Raw genomic sequence first — 14,580 nt, 5'->3', positions numbered from 1 at the left:
GAGCATCTCACCCTTGGAACTACTGCCATCACACATCTGGGTATCCTGGGTTGTGTTTAGCAGCTGTATTTGGATGTAAACCAAGTGAATTTAAGAACAGAAGCAGACCTCCCTACCTTTTTTTCTTGATAGATGAAGACCAATTGTTGTTCCACAACTCTTTGCATTTTGAGGCTTGCTCAGACTTCTGAATTCCAGTCTGATTGGGAGCCGTTCTGTTAACATAAAAGGGAAAATCAGTCTTTGAAAGAATAAAAATGGTCTTGGCAGCAGCTGCACAATGGATGGCTGTGAAGCAAAGATAAGCAGCAGCAGCTCCAGCTTGTGAGGGGAGAAAACTCAGGATGGCAAAGTCTGTTTCACTCTCATTCTGTGGTTTCTGTCCAGAAGTGGGCTGCTCTGAGTTGCCACCAGAAACATATTTTATTATAAAGAGGGGAGTTTTGCTTGCATTGTTCAGTGTGTTATGTTGATTTTGATGAAATCAGAAATGTAATATCTATCTATCTAACCACACACAGCTTCAACATAATTGCATTTCAGAAAGGCACGTCTATTTTAACAATAAACATTAATGGCTTTTACAAAGACGCAAGATGCTCATTTCAAATATGAATGTGCATTTCAAATAGCATTATTATAGCTGTATTTGTTACCTTTATACCCAGCCTTTCTTTCATGATTGAACTCAAGGCCACCTTCTGCTTGTATCATGTTGAGACTCTGTGCTGCTGCTTCACTTCTGCAGTGTTACTGCTGTGTGTGCTCTTAAGACAGGGGTGGGGAACTTTCAGCCCTTCAGGTGGCCAGGGATGATGGGAGTTGTAGTCCAACAACATTCAGAGGACCAAAGGTTTCCACCTACTGCTTTAAACCTACTTTCTAGGCCTTGACTTCAGGCAACCACCTCAATGTGGCAGGAAATGCTCCACACAGAGAATTTAATTTGCCTGCATTCTCTTCAGATATTAGGGCTGTGCACCAGATTCAGCCATAACCCAAAGCATGCAGTCCAAAATATCTGAAGGCCACCAAGTTGGCAAATGTTCTCCTAGACATCCCACCCATCCCCACCCCTGGTCCTACTCCCCTATTACTCTAAATCACCTCTGTTCATCTTATTCCCCTGAATAAGTTCATGGTTCTGTCAGGTGGATGGAGATTTCAGGATCAGAATTCCTCTTCCCCTTCCCTTCAACCTTGGTTCTGCCTTCAGAAGGAGACCGCTGTTGATTCCCCTGGCAATGATGTCTCCAAATACCCTACATAGCTTTCATCTTCACAGTAGGAATGAATGACAGGCACACAATAATACAAGAGAAAATAAAGTGCCGCACTAAAAATAAAAGTGGTTTGGAAACTGGCTCCGAGATACACACACAACCATAAAAATCAAACACTGAGTTTATCTCTCAATGCATCTCTATTAAATAGCTTTAATGGGACAGTGCAAGCAGACCAAGTAAACATGCTAGAATGCAATTGCTTATGAACAGCACGAGTTCACAGCTATCCCAGCATGAGGTTGTGCAAGAATTGCAAATGTGTTATGCTGTCATGAGAAACAGGTGTGCCCGCTCAAATATTTTGGAGGAGAGTGTAAAGCAGAAAAGGGACTGAAGCAAAGAAGCTCCATCTTCCACAGCCAACGGGCCTTAAAGTGTCCTAAGAGTGGTGACAGGCTTTAAATAAATCCATCATTACTTATAGTAGAAATGCAAACAGCCCAGTGTCACTCAGCTTAGTTCTGCTCCAGTCTCCAGGCCACCTATCATTTTGCTCTTTCTCCTCGGGTTTTTGAGATCCAGGAGCCGTTCCTGACATTTTGTGCTTGGGAAACACACAACATGGATCTCGCTTTCAGTTTCCTTCTGAGTGCATGGGAGTGCAAATGACTGCCACCTCTAGGGGGAAAAATGAAAGCTAATAACATGAAAAACGAGCTCTGTGTGCTGCAGTTCCTCTGCGGTAGCCAATGATTCCCAAAAGCTGGGTAATATTATATTTCCTGGTCCAATGCTTTCTTACCCAATCACAATATAATCTCCAGTTTTCAAAGGTTGGGTGACTTTGACCTTTTCTGCATATTAGCATTCCCTTCTTTCTTAGCCTTGACTCTCATACTGCCTAAAACTCATTACTTCTAGTCGTCTTAGCTTCTGGATTTCAAGTGGGAAGTCAAAAACTGTGCCAGCTCACAATACATGCACTCTTTCCCCTCTCCTTTCAAAAACTATTGGAAAGAGCTAATAGATTCCCTGATTGCTGGCAACAATTCTCCTTCTGGACTCTACACTTGTCTCAAGTGCCTGGCACTATCTTGGCACACGGGCAGCTGGATCTTGGCATAAGGACTGGATAGACACCCACATAGTTACCCCAACTATGATCCTTCTTCCCCAAATCCAGGATTCACTTGCTATTACAGCCAGGTGTGGGGGGAGAGTGTTGTTTAGCCTGAGGGACACATTCCCTTCTGTGTAGCCATCCTGGGGCCACATGGCAATGGAGGGCAGGCCCAGAGGGGAAATGGGTGGAAGAATGGAAGTTATCATACCTTTGTATGTAGGCTAGTTTCTGCAAATACAACTCTCTATCACCCATCCCAGACAAACAAGGGGCATTAACTAAAGTTCAAGGACTCATTCCAGCCATGGGGAAACACCCAACGTGGGTGAAAAGTAGAGCCAATGAGGGGTGTGGTCTGGGAAGAGGCCTGGGGGCCAGGTAGAAAGAACTGGAGGGCCTCATTTGGCCACTGGCCTGAGGCTCCCTACCCCATGTTACAGTTTGGACACTCCCCAAAGTGACAAAATATGTATAAATTTTGAAAATACCCTACCATGTTCTTCTGTTTCTAACACTGCTATTCATTCTTCATTCTCTCCCATTTTTATTAAGTCAGCTACTCCATGGCCATTATAAACCAATTGTTGTTCCCCAATAGGATACATGCTTTTAACTTCTTAAGTATTCTGCCACTAATTTTGTCGAATTAGATAATGAGACTGCATTGCTGTTTTAGGGTTCGTGACACTTTGATTAATAAGGTAATATGCAATCTAAATGCTCAGTGAAATGGACTGTAAAATCTTAAACGGCAGAAGTAACAAATTGTCTTCCGACATTAATCACGGCAACTGTGTAAGAGGTTGTCTGACACTCTCTTCCCACTCTCCCCCCCCCCTTCCCCCAATGGAATTGTCACTAATGTTTTAGGCCAATGAAAGGTTACTGAAGCCAGACATCACGGGAAGACATCTCCTTCCCATGCCCCATGGCTGGCTCAAGACATTTTGCTGTCTGATGCAAAGATCAATATGGAACTCCTAGGAACGTAGGAAGCTTCTCAAGATTGAGTCAGACCATTGAATTGAACCTAGGACTATTGCATGTAAAGAAGATGCCCTACCATTGAACTCCACTCCTTCCACCACAGTCCATGTATAGAAGCCAACTGCATTGGCAGCTGAATCTGTCTTTGACATTGGCAATGGGGGAACATCTGAGGGTGGCAGGCTAGTAGGCCTAGTGACACACTCAGATCTGCCTTCCAACATGTTGCTCCTACACACCCCACCCAGCAACTACTGCCTGTGGCAGTTGCCTCATTCTTCCTAATAGTAGGGACAGCCCCAAGCAAGACCAAACCTTCAAACTAGTTAAGCCACTGGAATGGGAATTAATAAGTACATTTAGCATTCTGAATTCCAGTTTCTGCAGCAAATCCAGAAAAATCTCAGGCCATTTTAAACAAAGCCAAGCTGGTTTGGGTCAGCAGAAAGTGCTTCCCCGCTCCTCCCCACAAGGCCAATAAAATTCATTTGACACCTAAGGCAGAAAATCCCACAAGTATCTCTCCACGTTCCCGGTCAGTCAAAATACAGTCACAACAATCAATTAAGTACTAACAGTTTTGCTGCCAATTCATGGCACTTAAAATCAGTGCCTGAGGCAGCTGTCTGATTCTGCCTAGTGGCAGGGCTGGCCCTGTCTGTTCCATAAACTTGACAGTGTGGCATATTTGCCATAAGCAAAGGCTCCTGTGCATTAAACAAAGTTCAAGGACTCATTCCAGCCATAGGAAAAGAAGAGACTGACCCTTGGAAAATGCTGTGGTGAGGATCATCAACAAATTACTCTCCTCTAAGGCAGGGGTGGCCAACTGATAGTATGTCCCAAAGTCTTGGAAACAGCAGTGCCATCAGTGCCAGACTCTGAGACAGAGGTCCAGGGCCCCACACAGCAGAAGCAGGAAGGCCCCTCAAATGCAGCAGCGGCAGGGCTGGATGACCACATTTCAAAGGAAAGTCATTATCCCCTAAAAGAGAGAGCCTTTGTAAGGCCATTAACTCAAGAATCTAAAATTACTGAACTATGCCATGGCTTGGTAATAAGGTGATGTCCACAGAGACTATAAAGCGAAGCAAGGAAGCCTCAGGGCTGTGATCTCCCTCCTCTTCAAGCACCAAGCTTATTTTCTTCTATAACTCAGGTGCAGCAAGATTACATGAGCAAGCTCAGTGAAAAGAGAGCCTAATCAAATCAGAACTCTGCCTGGAGGGGCAAGAACACTACTGAATGCCGAATTCAATTGATAGCTACTCTGGGTTCAGCAGCTGGCGAGGATGGGATGATGGCCTCTTCCCCAGAACCCCTCACTCGTCCGTGCAGAGCCTGCTCAAGGTGGGTGAAGCAAGCCCTGCATAAGGGAACTTTGTCATTTCTAAAAATGAGGCATCACACTGCATGTACTGCAACAGGGGACTCATTCACATTTCTGTTTGTCTTGAGATTTCATGTAATCAATGCTTTTCTTTTTTAAAAAAGCTTTCAACATAGAATAGAATAAAGGTCAACCTAATCCAAATAAAAATAAGATAACAGGAAAAGAAGAAGAAAAACAAAAGAAGAAAAGAAAACAATACAATACAAACCCCTATATCAAGATTGCATCTTAACTCTTATGCCGCACAAAGGAGTGTGAGCCCTCCCAGCTCTCACCTGCTGCTTGCCCTGGGAAAACCCTCAGAAAAACTGATTGACGTTTGTTCCAGTTTGTTGTTTTTTTAATATAAATTTTTATTGATTTTCCAACATAAATTATAACACATTACAACTTACAATACAAAGACAAACAAACATATAAACATGTATAATTTCATAACCTTTTTTTTCTTAAACCCAATTTCAACGACTTCCCCATGCCTCCCTTTTCTGCATCCCTGTTTTAAACTTTTTCAGCAACCCCTAATCTCAATTACTTATAATTCACTTTCTTTAACCTTTTTCTCTTACCCAATCATTTATCGCTGCAAATCTGCTTTGCCTTACCCATGACATTTTAGCACTCAATAATTTTACAACAGTTCTTGAGGTAAAGTTTAAATTTCTTCCAATCTTCTTCCACCGTCTCTTTTCCTTGGTCACGGATTCTGCCCGTCATCTCAGCCAGTCCCATATAGTCAATCACCTTCGTCTGCCACTCTTCCAGCGTGGGTAGTTCTTGTGTCTTCCAATACTTTGCTAGAAGAACTCTTGCTGCTGTTGTAGCGTACATAAAAAACGTCCTATCTTTCCTTGACACCAATTGGCCTACCATGCCCAGGAGAAAAGCCTCTGGTTTCTTATGAAAGGTACACTTAAGAACCTTCTTAATTTCATTATAGATCATCTCCCAGAAGACCTTAATCCTTGGGCACGTCCACCAAAGGTGATAGAAAGTACCTTCCGTTTCATTACATCTCCAGCATTTGTTATTGGGCAAATGATAAATTTTTACAAGCTTGACTGGGGTCATGTACCACCTATAAATCATTTTCATAATATTCTCTCTTAAGGCATTACATGCCGTGAACTTTATACCGGTGGTCCATAACTGCTCCCAGTCAGCAAACATAATGTCATGACCAATGTCTTGTGCCCATTTAATCATAGCTGATTTAACCGTTTCATCCTGTGTATTCCATTTCAACAGCAAGTTGTACATTCTTGACAAATTCTTAGTATTGGGTTCTAACAATTCTGTTTCTAATTTTGATCTTTCCATGACGTTTGTTCCAGTTTGGCAGTACAGTGGTACCTTGGGTTACAGACGCTTCAGGTTACAGTTGCTTCAGGTTACAGACTCCGCTAACCCAGAAATAGTACCTTGGGTTAAGAACTTTGCTTCAGGATGAGAACAGAAATCATGCTCCAGCAGCATAGCAGCAGCAGGAGGCCCCATTAGCGAAAGTGGTACCTCAGTTTAAGAACAGTTTCAGGTTAAGAACAGACCTCCAGAATGAATTAAGTTCTTAACCCGAAGTAGCACTGTATACAGTGTGTTTTCCCGGGGAAAGCAGTGAGACAAAAGAAAGACCTCTCAAGCCTGTGCTTAGGAATCATGGGACAAGTGTAGATGAGCCCTAAGATCTGCTCTGAAATAAACTCACTCCTGCCCATGCTCAGGGCTCCTGTTGTGGTTCACAGGGGCCTTCTGGCCAGCCAGGAGCCAAAGCATGGATCTGCTGACTAAGAGTCAGGACCATGGATAGCTCACTGTGCATTCAAGATCAGGCCAGGCAGGCGGCCTCACAGATTTGCTTGATGTGTCAGAAGCCACCTGCAGATCTATGTGGTCCTGCGCAGCAAGGTGGGTGCCTCCAGCTCCGCTTCCTCCAAGCTGGACGGGGGGGGGGGGGTTGCTTGGGCTTAAAGAGGTTGCACCTTATTCCAAAGGTATGTGCTCCAGAAACGCTGAGGTGCCTTTTGTCCTCCCATCCAGGGAGTACTTTTTGAACATGCAAGAGACAGGGTGGAAGATGCAGCCTATGCAACTAGATTGGGGAAAACAGGAGCAGAGAGGTAGCAGCTGTGGCATGGGAGTAACGTACAGGGTTGCGCTGGGATGGAATTTGGCTCAAAGAAGCCAACCCCCAAGCTCACCCACAACACAGCCTGAGGTGGAACACTGACTTGAGATAATCGATCACGTTGACAAACTTAATTTCCATAATGGGGTCCACAGATTCTTCAAGAGTATTTCTGTGTTTGGAAGACAAGCATGGTCCCTGCTAAGTTCTACCTCTCCTGCGCTTGTCAGGGGTGTAGAGATGTCATTCAGGAAGAAAAGAGGATTGGGGATTATTTTCTGCCCCTTTAGCAGAAGAGATGTATGACTGACAGAAGAGATGTATGACTGGCAGCAAGTGAAGCTGAACATACCCCCCGTCCACACCATATATTTTAAGTGCTATGATACCACTTTATACAATCATGGTTCCTGTCCCCAAAGAATTCTGGGAGCTGCAGATTGTGAAGGGTGCTGAGAGTTGTTAAGAGACCACTGTGCCCCTCTGATAACAACAATGCCTAGAGTTCCCTGTGAGGATTGACTGTGAAACCACTCTGAGAATTGTAGCCCTGGGAGGGGAACGGGGTGGGATGTGGGTCTCTTAACTCTCAGCCCTTTTTTAAAAAACTGCAGCTCCTAGAACTCTTTGGGAGAGCCATGGCTGTTTAAAGTGGTATTATGGTGCTTTAAATGCAGCGTGTGAATGTGGCCATAATCACCTATTTATTCCTGTTAAAGGGACAGCTATAGAAGGGAGAGTTCAGAAGTCAACACCCCTACAGGAGAAATGTGGGGATAGCTGGCCGATGCTTTCCGGCATATCAGTTCTGCCAGGTGCACCCCAGAAAGGCTATTTCATAATGTGTCTTAAAGACAAAGTCTGGGAGGAAATAAGAATGTTAATGATGGCAGTCAATTTAGCACAGCTGCCAGGCTTGCTGAGCAATGTATATTGCAGTCCATTACTTATGTGCTAAGTAACTATTCCCATTCTTTGTAATAACTATTTTACCCTCAGGGGTACAACGTTCTGACAGAAGAAAGAACACAGAGGTCTCTGTAGCACGGTTAATAATTAATTACATTTGGTTAATTATTTCACAGCCTCTCCAAAAGGGTCTGTTGTTGTAGACAGGAGCCATGAAAAAAATAACAATCACACAAGCACAAACCACCCCTGTTTCTTGTGTCCACGCACAAGCCAGGTCATTGCTTGAGCTGCTGTGATGTCATGGAAGGTTTATAAGCACTCTAAGCTCTAAAGGCAAAGTCTGTCATTGTGGAAGGTCAAATATCAGGGCAGGTGCTGTGTGGGAGGTACGGTGTCAGTTTGGGAGAAAACCCTTCTTGCCTGGCCAAGGTTGCCTGGAGAGGTTGTGTGGTATAGAGGAGCTGTCGAGCAAGAAAGTAGAAACAAAATAATAAAATTGGGCAGAAGTGGGCATAGAGGATATGGGGGCATAGATAAACGGGGCGTAGAGGAATGAGATGAAGAGATAGTCAGGAGACAGGATGGAGAAGGGAAGAGACAGCTCACACAGGGCCTAGAAATAGGACTGGTAACATGCTGCTGAGTAGACAACTGGCGGAAAGAATTTCACACAATCATTTTTCTGGAAGTGCAATAGCAGAGATATTTCTATTTGGATCTCAAGGGTTAATTCTGTTAATGTTAAAGTCAACTAGTCAAGAGGTGGGTGGGTGGAGGTATTGCTTAGTAACCAGAGTGGCATGCTCTTTAACAACAACAACAACAACAACTTTATTATTTATACCCCACCCATCTGGCTGGTTCACTGAGGTGGCAAATGTCCTGAAAAGTGTTTTCCTCTGTATATTTGGTTGACCAAAACAAGGACTGAACCCCTCTGTTCCTTTCTCTTCAAATTATGCACCATTTCCCTCAGTTTTCCTCAATAAAGTGTTACAAAGATTCTTTTTTCACTGGACTCCATCTGCATTACTTAAGTGACTTTGCTAACACTTCTACAGTAATCAGCCATAATTTTTAGCCAAATAATTCCAGTGCATTATATGGATGTAATGTTTCATCCCTGGAAACAGGTGCTTTCCCCTCTTTATTAGTCAGTTAATCTCTCTTGCCTGACTGCTGCTCCTACAACATGCATATTACAAACTTTAATAGAAACTGACAGGAGAGTCAAGAATGTTTGGAAAAAAACTGTAAGAGGCATCACATCTGTTTGTGTGTCCTGCAGTTCAGCACCTGGCATGCTGGTAGGGAAAGGCTTACTAGGAAAGGCTTTTGTTGTTGCATTGCTACTCCTGTGGTTCCTTTTTTTTGCTCAAAGTATTTTCTTATCTTTGCTTCCACACAATTAAACACTAGATGTAAGCAAACAAAAGGAACTCTTAAAAAAGCCGTTGGGACATTTATATAAGTGGATTGACAATTATTGCCCCTGGAGGTGTCCCCAGTGTTCTGCAGAAGTGCAGCAAATGTTGAACATTCAATCACAGAATGAAATAAATATTGTCAGTCCTTCACTGCTTTTGAACCCTAAAGTAATTTGAAATTATAGGAGTCACAGAAGGCCAAAGAGACAGAAAAACATACTATTTTACTGTAAAAGGGTTTTGACCAAGAAAATGGATGTTCTGTGCCATGGCTTAAAAATAAAAAGAAAGAAAGAAAGAAATCACTGCTCGGCTTAACTTGGCAAATCCTTTATTAATTGTAATGGAATAAGACTTGTAAGGCCTCCGTTTATACCTTTAATCAGCATCAAAATCTAGGTGATAAGGCTTATTTGATATTGGAAGTGCTGTAGAAGCGAGCGCTTTAGTAATAGAAAAATGTCAGTCGAATGCTGGGGGGGAAATACTTGCAAAAGGCACAGATCAGCTGAGGAACTAGCTACATAAGAAGAATGAGTCTCTCTCCCGGGAGACTTAAAACCAATGCAGAACAACCTATAATGTCAGGTTGAGGAGAATCCTGTCACATATGGAATTGAACACCAGAGTGAAGTGGCGGTTAGGGTGTTGGATTAGGAGCAGGGAGACCTGGGTTCAAATTCCCGACTCAGTCATGAAGCTCACTGAGTGACCTTGGACCAGCCACCATCTCTCAGCCTAACTCAACACCCAAGGTTGTTGGATAAAATGGGATGTGGGGGAGCCATCAACACCAAATTGAGCTCCTTGGAGGAAAAGTGGTATGTACATATAGAGAGAAAGCCCCCAACCCACCCAAAATACAGGGGAAGAATTACCTGTAGACCTGCCTGAGAATCAGAATTTGTTGCTAGCATCAGAAAAGGGATTCAGATCTTCTGGGTGTGGAGTCTGAACCTGCTGCTGAACCCACCCGAGGCAATAACTCCTCTCTAAAGCCCTGATCAAAATGTTAGAAGGCATAGTGTGAGCTCATCCATCAAGTGTTGTAATGCAAGGCTCCAAACCTGATAACCCACCCCTTACATTCTGTTTAGCCCTCAGTTAAGGGATGGAGTTTGCATGGTGATCAGCTCCAAGCTCAATAGAATTAACGCTGGTCAGTTCCCTGGCTGTATTGATCTTGCCTATAGATTCTACTGTCCATGCACTGGTAATCCAGGCTGGATTACTGCAATGTGTTCTATGCGGGGCTATCCTTGAAGTTGATCTGGATTCTGGAAGCTGCAACTGGTGCAAACTGCAGGGACTCAACTGCTCATTACCTCCATTGCTGGAGAAATTGCACTCGCTGCCAATCGGCTACTAGGCTATGTTCAAAGTATTGGCTTTGATGACTAAAACTCTATATACAGCTTGGGACCAGTTTACCTGAAAGATTGTCTCACCCCTTATATACCCAAATGATCACAGTACTCTGAAGCATCTTCTCAAAAAGTCCATTCCAGACAATACAGCAATTTTGTTGTTATATGAACTACATGAATCTCAAGGCAATTTACAATCCTACAATAAAAGCTACTAGGTTTAAAAACAGTAGAACCAAACAATGGAAATAACGACCCAAAAGAAACCTTACCAATCCCATCCAGCTGGGGAAAAATTGCCCACACAAAAATGTTTTCAATCTGAAATCTCTCTTCATGCAAAACTTTTTCAGAATCTTCCTCTTAAACCTGAACCTAACTGGCTATTTACAGTACAATCATATATATGTCTACTCAGAAGTAAGACTCTTGGTTAAATGGGATTGGGAGGCTGGTATAGGATTGAAGTCACAAACTGCCTGGATTCTAAAAGCAGGCGGGGGCTGGACCTGAGAACTCTCCAAAGGTCAAATTGGGTGAAACTGTTCATCTTACTCTGGTGACATTTCCCATTTCTGCAAGTTTTCACACCAAATCTTAAAACTATTTTTGTTTTTTTATGCCGTGGGAGTTTAATGAGTGGGTTGAGGAGACAAGAAACTTCTCAAGAAAAAAATTACTGTGGTCTCGTGGATCACAGCTAAAGTGTTTGAAAGAGAAGCACCTGAGCTTGAGGATGGTGACTCACAGCAGAAAGGATTGAAGCGAAGCGAAGATGATGGGTAAAGTAAGTAAGAAAGAATAAAGAAAACAAAAGTGGGGGTAGAATATATTCAAAGCTGAAGATGGCTCCTCTGCTAACCTAAATGGGAAATAATTCTGATTTCATTTTTTTCCTGGAAAGGAATCTGGTTTCCACCACCAGTTACAAATTTTGAAATGAACAAATGATTCCTTGTGCTGCTTCAGTTGCAATATATCATTAATACTTTAAAATGCAATTTTAAAAGTAACTGAAATAATATAGGGATAAGATAATCTACCACCAAGTTTTTCACCGCTGTTGGTGAAGCCAAAAGGCACGTTACAAGAACAATGATTTGCGAAAAAAAGAAAAGAAAAAGTAAGGTATGTTGACCCCTAAGAGTTGGGATCTGGAAGTGAGAGCAGGACAGTCAGGGACCAACCACAAATATCAGGAACTCGTGGGCGTTTTCAAGATGATCGGCCCTTCTTGGAACACCCCTGGTCCACAATCCAGATGTTCGCGGCTGCCTTTCTCACGCTGGACCAGCGCAACTCTCCCTTCTTGGTCCAACCCAACACGGAGGAGAGAAAAGCCGTTTCATCATCATCATCAACAACAACACAGCTCAGCCTTTTTACCTGTTGGTGGTCAACGGAGACTCCAGCTGGGCAGGTGCCGAGGGCGCTCGGAGAGATCGCATCACCCTGGGGGTGCCCCCCGTCGTCGCCCTGACCTCCTTCTCCCAGCCCCTGGCAAGCAAGCGAGACAAACCCAAGTTGGCCAGCCGAGAGCATTAAGTGGCGCGAGGAAGGAGCCCAGTCCAGCCACAGCAAAGACCTGGGCACCTTCGTGCATGCCCCACCCCGCAAAAAAACGCGCGCCCCCTGCCTTGGGGAAGCCTCCCTAGTGCAGGGAAGCTGGAGCTGGCCTCTCTCCCGACCCCCATCCCCGTGACTTCATCCCCGCCGCGTGGGATCCCGCCACCCCCAGCAGCCCCCCAGGCAAGAGCCCTCCAGTACCTCGCGCCGCCGGAGCCATCGGCGGAGAGCCACCCGAGGCACAGGCAGAGGAGCAGGCTGCCCAGCAGAGCCGCCAGGGCAAGGACCGCCCGCATCGCCGCCGCCGTGGGGAGGAGAGCTGCCTGCCGAGCTGCCTGCCTGCCGCGGGATCCGGCCGCCGTCGCCGCTGCCCCCGCCCGCCCGCCCGCCTCCCACTGCAGCGAAGGCGACCCCGTCGGGCAGAGCAGGGGCGGCGGCGAGCGGCAGAGCAGGGTCGGGGCTCCTCGGCTGCTCTCGCCCCCCGCCCCTCGCTCGCTCCCGCCCCCCGACGCCGCTCTGGCTCCGCCCCCCTCCGGCTCCTGGCGGATCCGCTTCGCCTCCTGCGGGGTCTGGGGAGGCGAGCCGCCGCCGGAGGGGCCTCAGCTCATCCCAGCCCCTCGGCAGCCCTAGCTAGTCGCTCAAACACTTTGCTCCACGCTGGCTTGTGTCACAAAGGCAGGAGGAGAGATCCGGAGAGAAGGGATGGGGAAGTTGGGGGGCGGGTCGGGGGGATCTGTGCCTTGGGAAGATCGGGGCGGGGCGGGCGAGCTCTCCTAGCCACAAGACCCGGGTTCATTGGAAACGGCAAAGGCTGCCTCTGAGCATGTGCAGAGAGTCAGCGGATGGCCAAAAGTAGACGGGAACTCAGCTGATGAAGGAAGAGGCAGGATGGAGATCAGGCTCGCAGCCCAGGCGGTGGGCTTGCCAACCCTTCCCCTCGCTGTGGGCGGCTGTCGTGAGCGGTCTAGCCCACCCCTCTAAAGTTACCACTAGCAGAAGAAGCGGGGGGGGGAGCAATTGCTGCCTTAGATCTGCCTCTCCCCCCCCCCCAGCAAATCGCAGCCTAGTAGGATTTATGTTGGGGAAATGACAAGCTGGGGAATAGGAGCCAATCCTAGGGGCTGAGGTCCCTTCGCCCCAATAAAATAATTGAACCCCCCCCCCCGTTGATGGGCATTTCCATTCAAATGGTGTGGTATGCGGGGCAGGGGCAGGGCTTCCCTGGGCTCCCCCAATATTTTATTCAAGTTTGCTCCCTTGAGATAGGGAGAGCAGAGTCACAAACTCCTCTTTTAACCAGAGAAGGCACACCATTCTGCCCTGTCCTGTTAAACTCTGGGGACCTCCAGGGAAACCCTCAAGGTGAGGAGCCAGGGTGAGGGCTTTTCCCTGCTTGGCTTGAGAGCTTTGACTCTTTGCCCCTCCCTCTTGCTTGCCATACATGCTACATTCAAGGGCTTGTGCCTGTGATTAATTTTTACTGGCTTTTAATGACTGTATTGTTGTGCTGTATTGTATTTTAATTGTACTTTGGCACAGAAAGAGGGGAAATCTTGGCGGCAGGGGGACGGACAGCCCCCATCAGTGCTTTCGATTTATACGATGACACGTTCTTCTAAAGAGCACGAGGAAATCTCAGAAGGTGATTTAAATTACATGTGTGAAAACGTGCCTGATCATGCAAGAAATCTTGCAGGCTATATATATATATACAGTGTTGTGAGAGGTTCGGAACGAGAATCTGATAAACATTGTGAATGCGAACACCAATTGCAATTCCCAGAGTCCCTTAAGGGAAGCCATAAATGTCATAAGAAGAGGCTGATGTGCTGAAAAAACCTGGAGGTGCCAGAATGTCCTGGGCCGCTTTTATGAGTGTCATCGAATTTTCTGCAATACAGTGATGGCACTGGGCAATAGATATTCATCAGGGTGATCCAATGAAAGGAACTATGTTTTATTCCTGCCCTTCAAAGGTGTCTGTACAAGGTGGGAGAAGGATTTTGGTGCTCCAGTGAACATCTATTTTTGGCATCTCATAAATTAGGAGTCCACCAAGTACCTATTCAACTGGGGGGGATCTAAGTCAGTCCCAGGCATAACCTGCTGAAGTGGGCATTTTATTGTGCCAGCGTATGAACTTAAAGAGTGGTAGAATAGTAGATGTCCTGGCTCCCAGCTGCTGAAAAAACAAAAGCCTTGAAGAAGGATTTTTTCCCAAGGCCTTAATGTTTAGATCACTTTGGTACACATGCAAATCACTGGTTTCAGGCAATGCACATGGTTAATCCTAACTACAGCTGCAACAAAAGGCAAGTGCTTTTAACTGCCCAAACTTTGGATGTTGTTGCAACACCGTCACACACCTTTGGTGTAGGAATGAGGTGCACCCATCTTCTGCAATCTCTCACTATGCCTAGCCGGCATAGTGGATCCTCCTGGACCTAGGTGAAG

The 14,580-nt window shown here is 45.7% G+C and overlaps 1 protein-coding gene across 3 annotated transcripts in view; it reads right to left on the bottom strand.

Moving 5' to 3' along the window:
* ST8SIA6 (ST8 alpha-N-acetyl-neuraminide alpha-2,8-sialyltransferase 6) overlaps positions 1-12,521 on the bottom strand; it is a 43,567-nt gene extending 31,046 nt beyond the window's left edge. For 2 of the 3 annotated variants that reach the window (XM_053359465.1, XM_053359463.1), the window contains exons 1-3: positions 12,328-12,521; positions 11,947-12,057; positions 117-215 (exon numbers count right to left, since the gene is read on the bottom strand). In XM_053359465.1, the coding sequence (XP_053215440.1) occupies positions 117-215; positions 11,947-12,057; positions 12,328-12,422 (305 nt within the window). In that variant the 5' untranslated portion in view covers positions 12,423-12,521. The remainder of the gene's footprint in view (positions 1-116; positions 216-11,946; positions 12,058-12,327) is intronic. The other variant, XM_053359462.1, reaches the window with a different exon arrangement.
* Between the last annotated feature and the right edge of the window lie 2,059 nt (positions 12,522-14,580).

The sequence above is a fragment of the Podarcis raffonei genome, chromosome 12 (genome assembly GCF_027172205.1).
Source record: "Podarcis raffonei isolate rPodRaf1 chromosome 12, rPodRaf1.pri, whole genome shotgun sequence".
In the NCBI taxonomy this organism is placed as follows: Eukaryota; Metazoa; Chordata; class Lepidosauria; order Squamata; family Lacertidae; genus Podarcis; species Podarcis raffonei.
The sequence above is the reverse complement of the archived record's forward strand: the minus strand, read 5'-3'. Positions and strand labels throughout refer to the sequence as shown.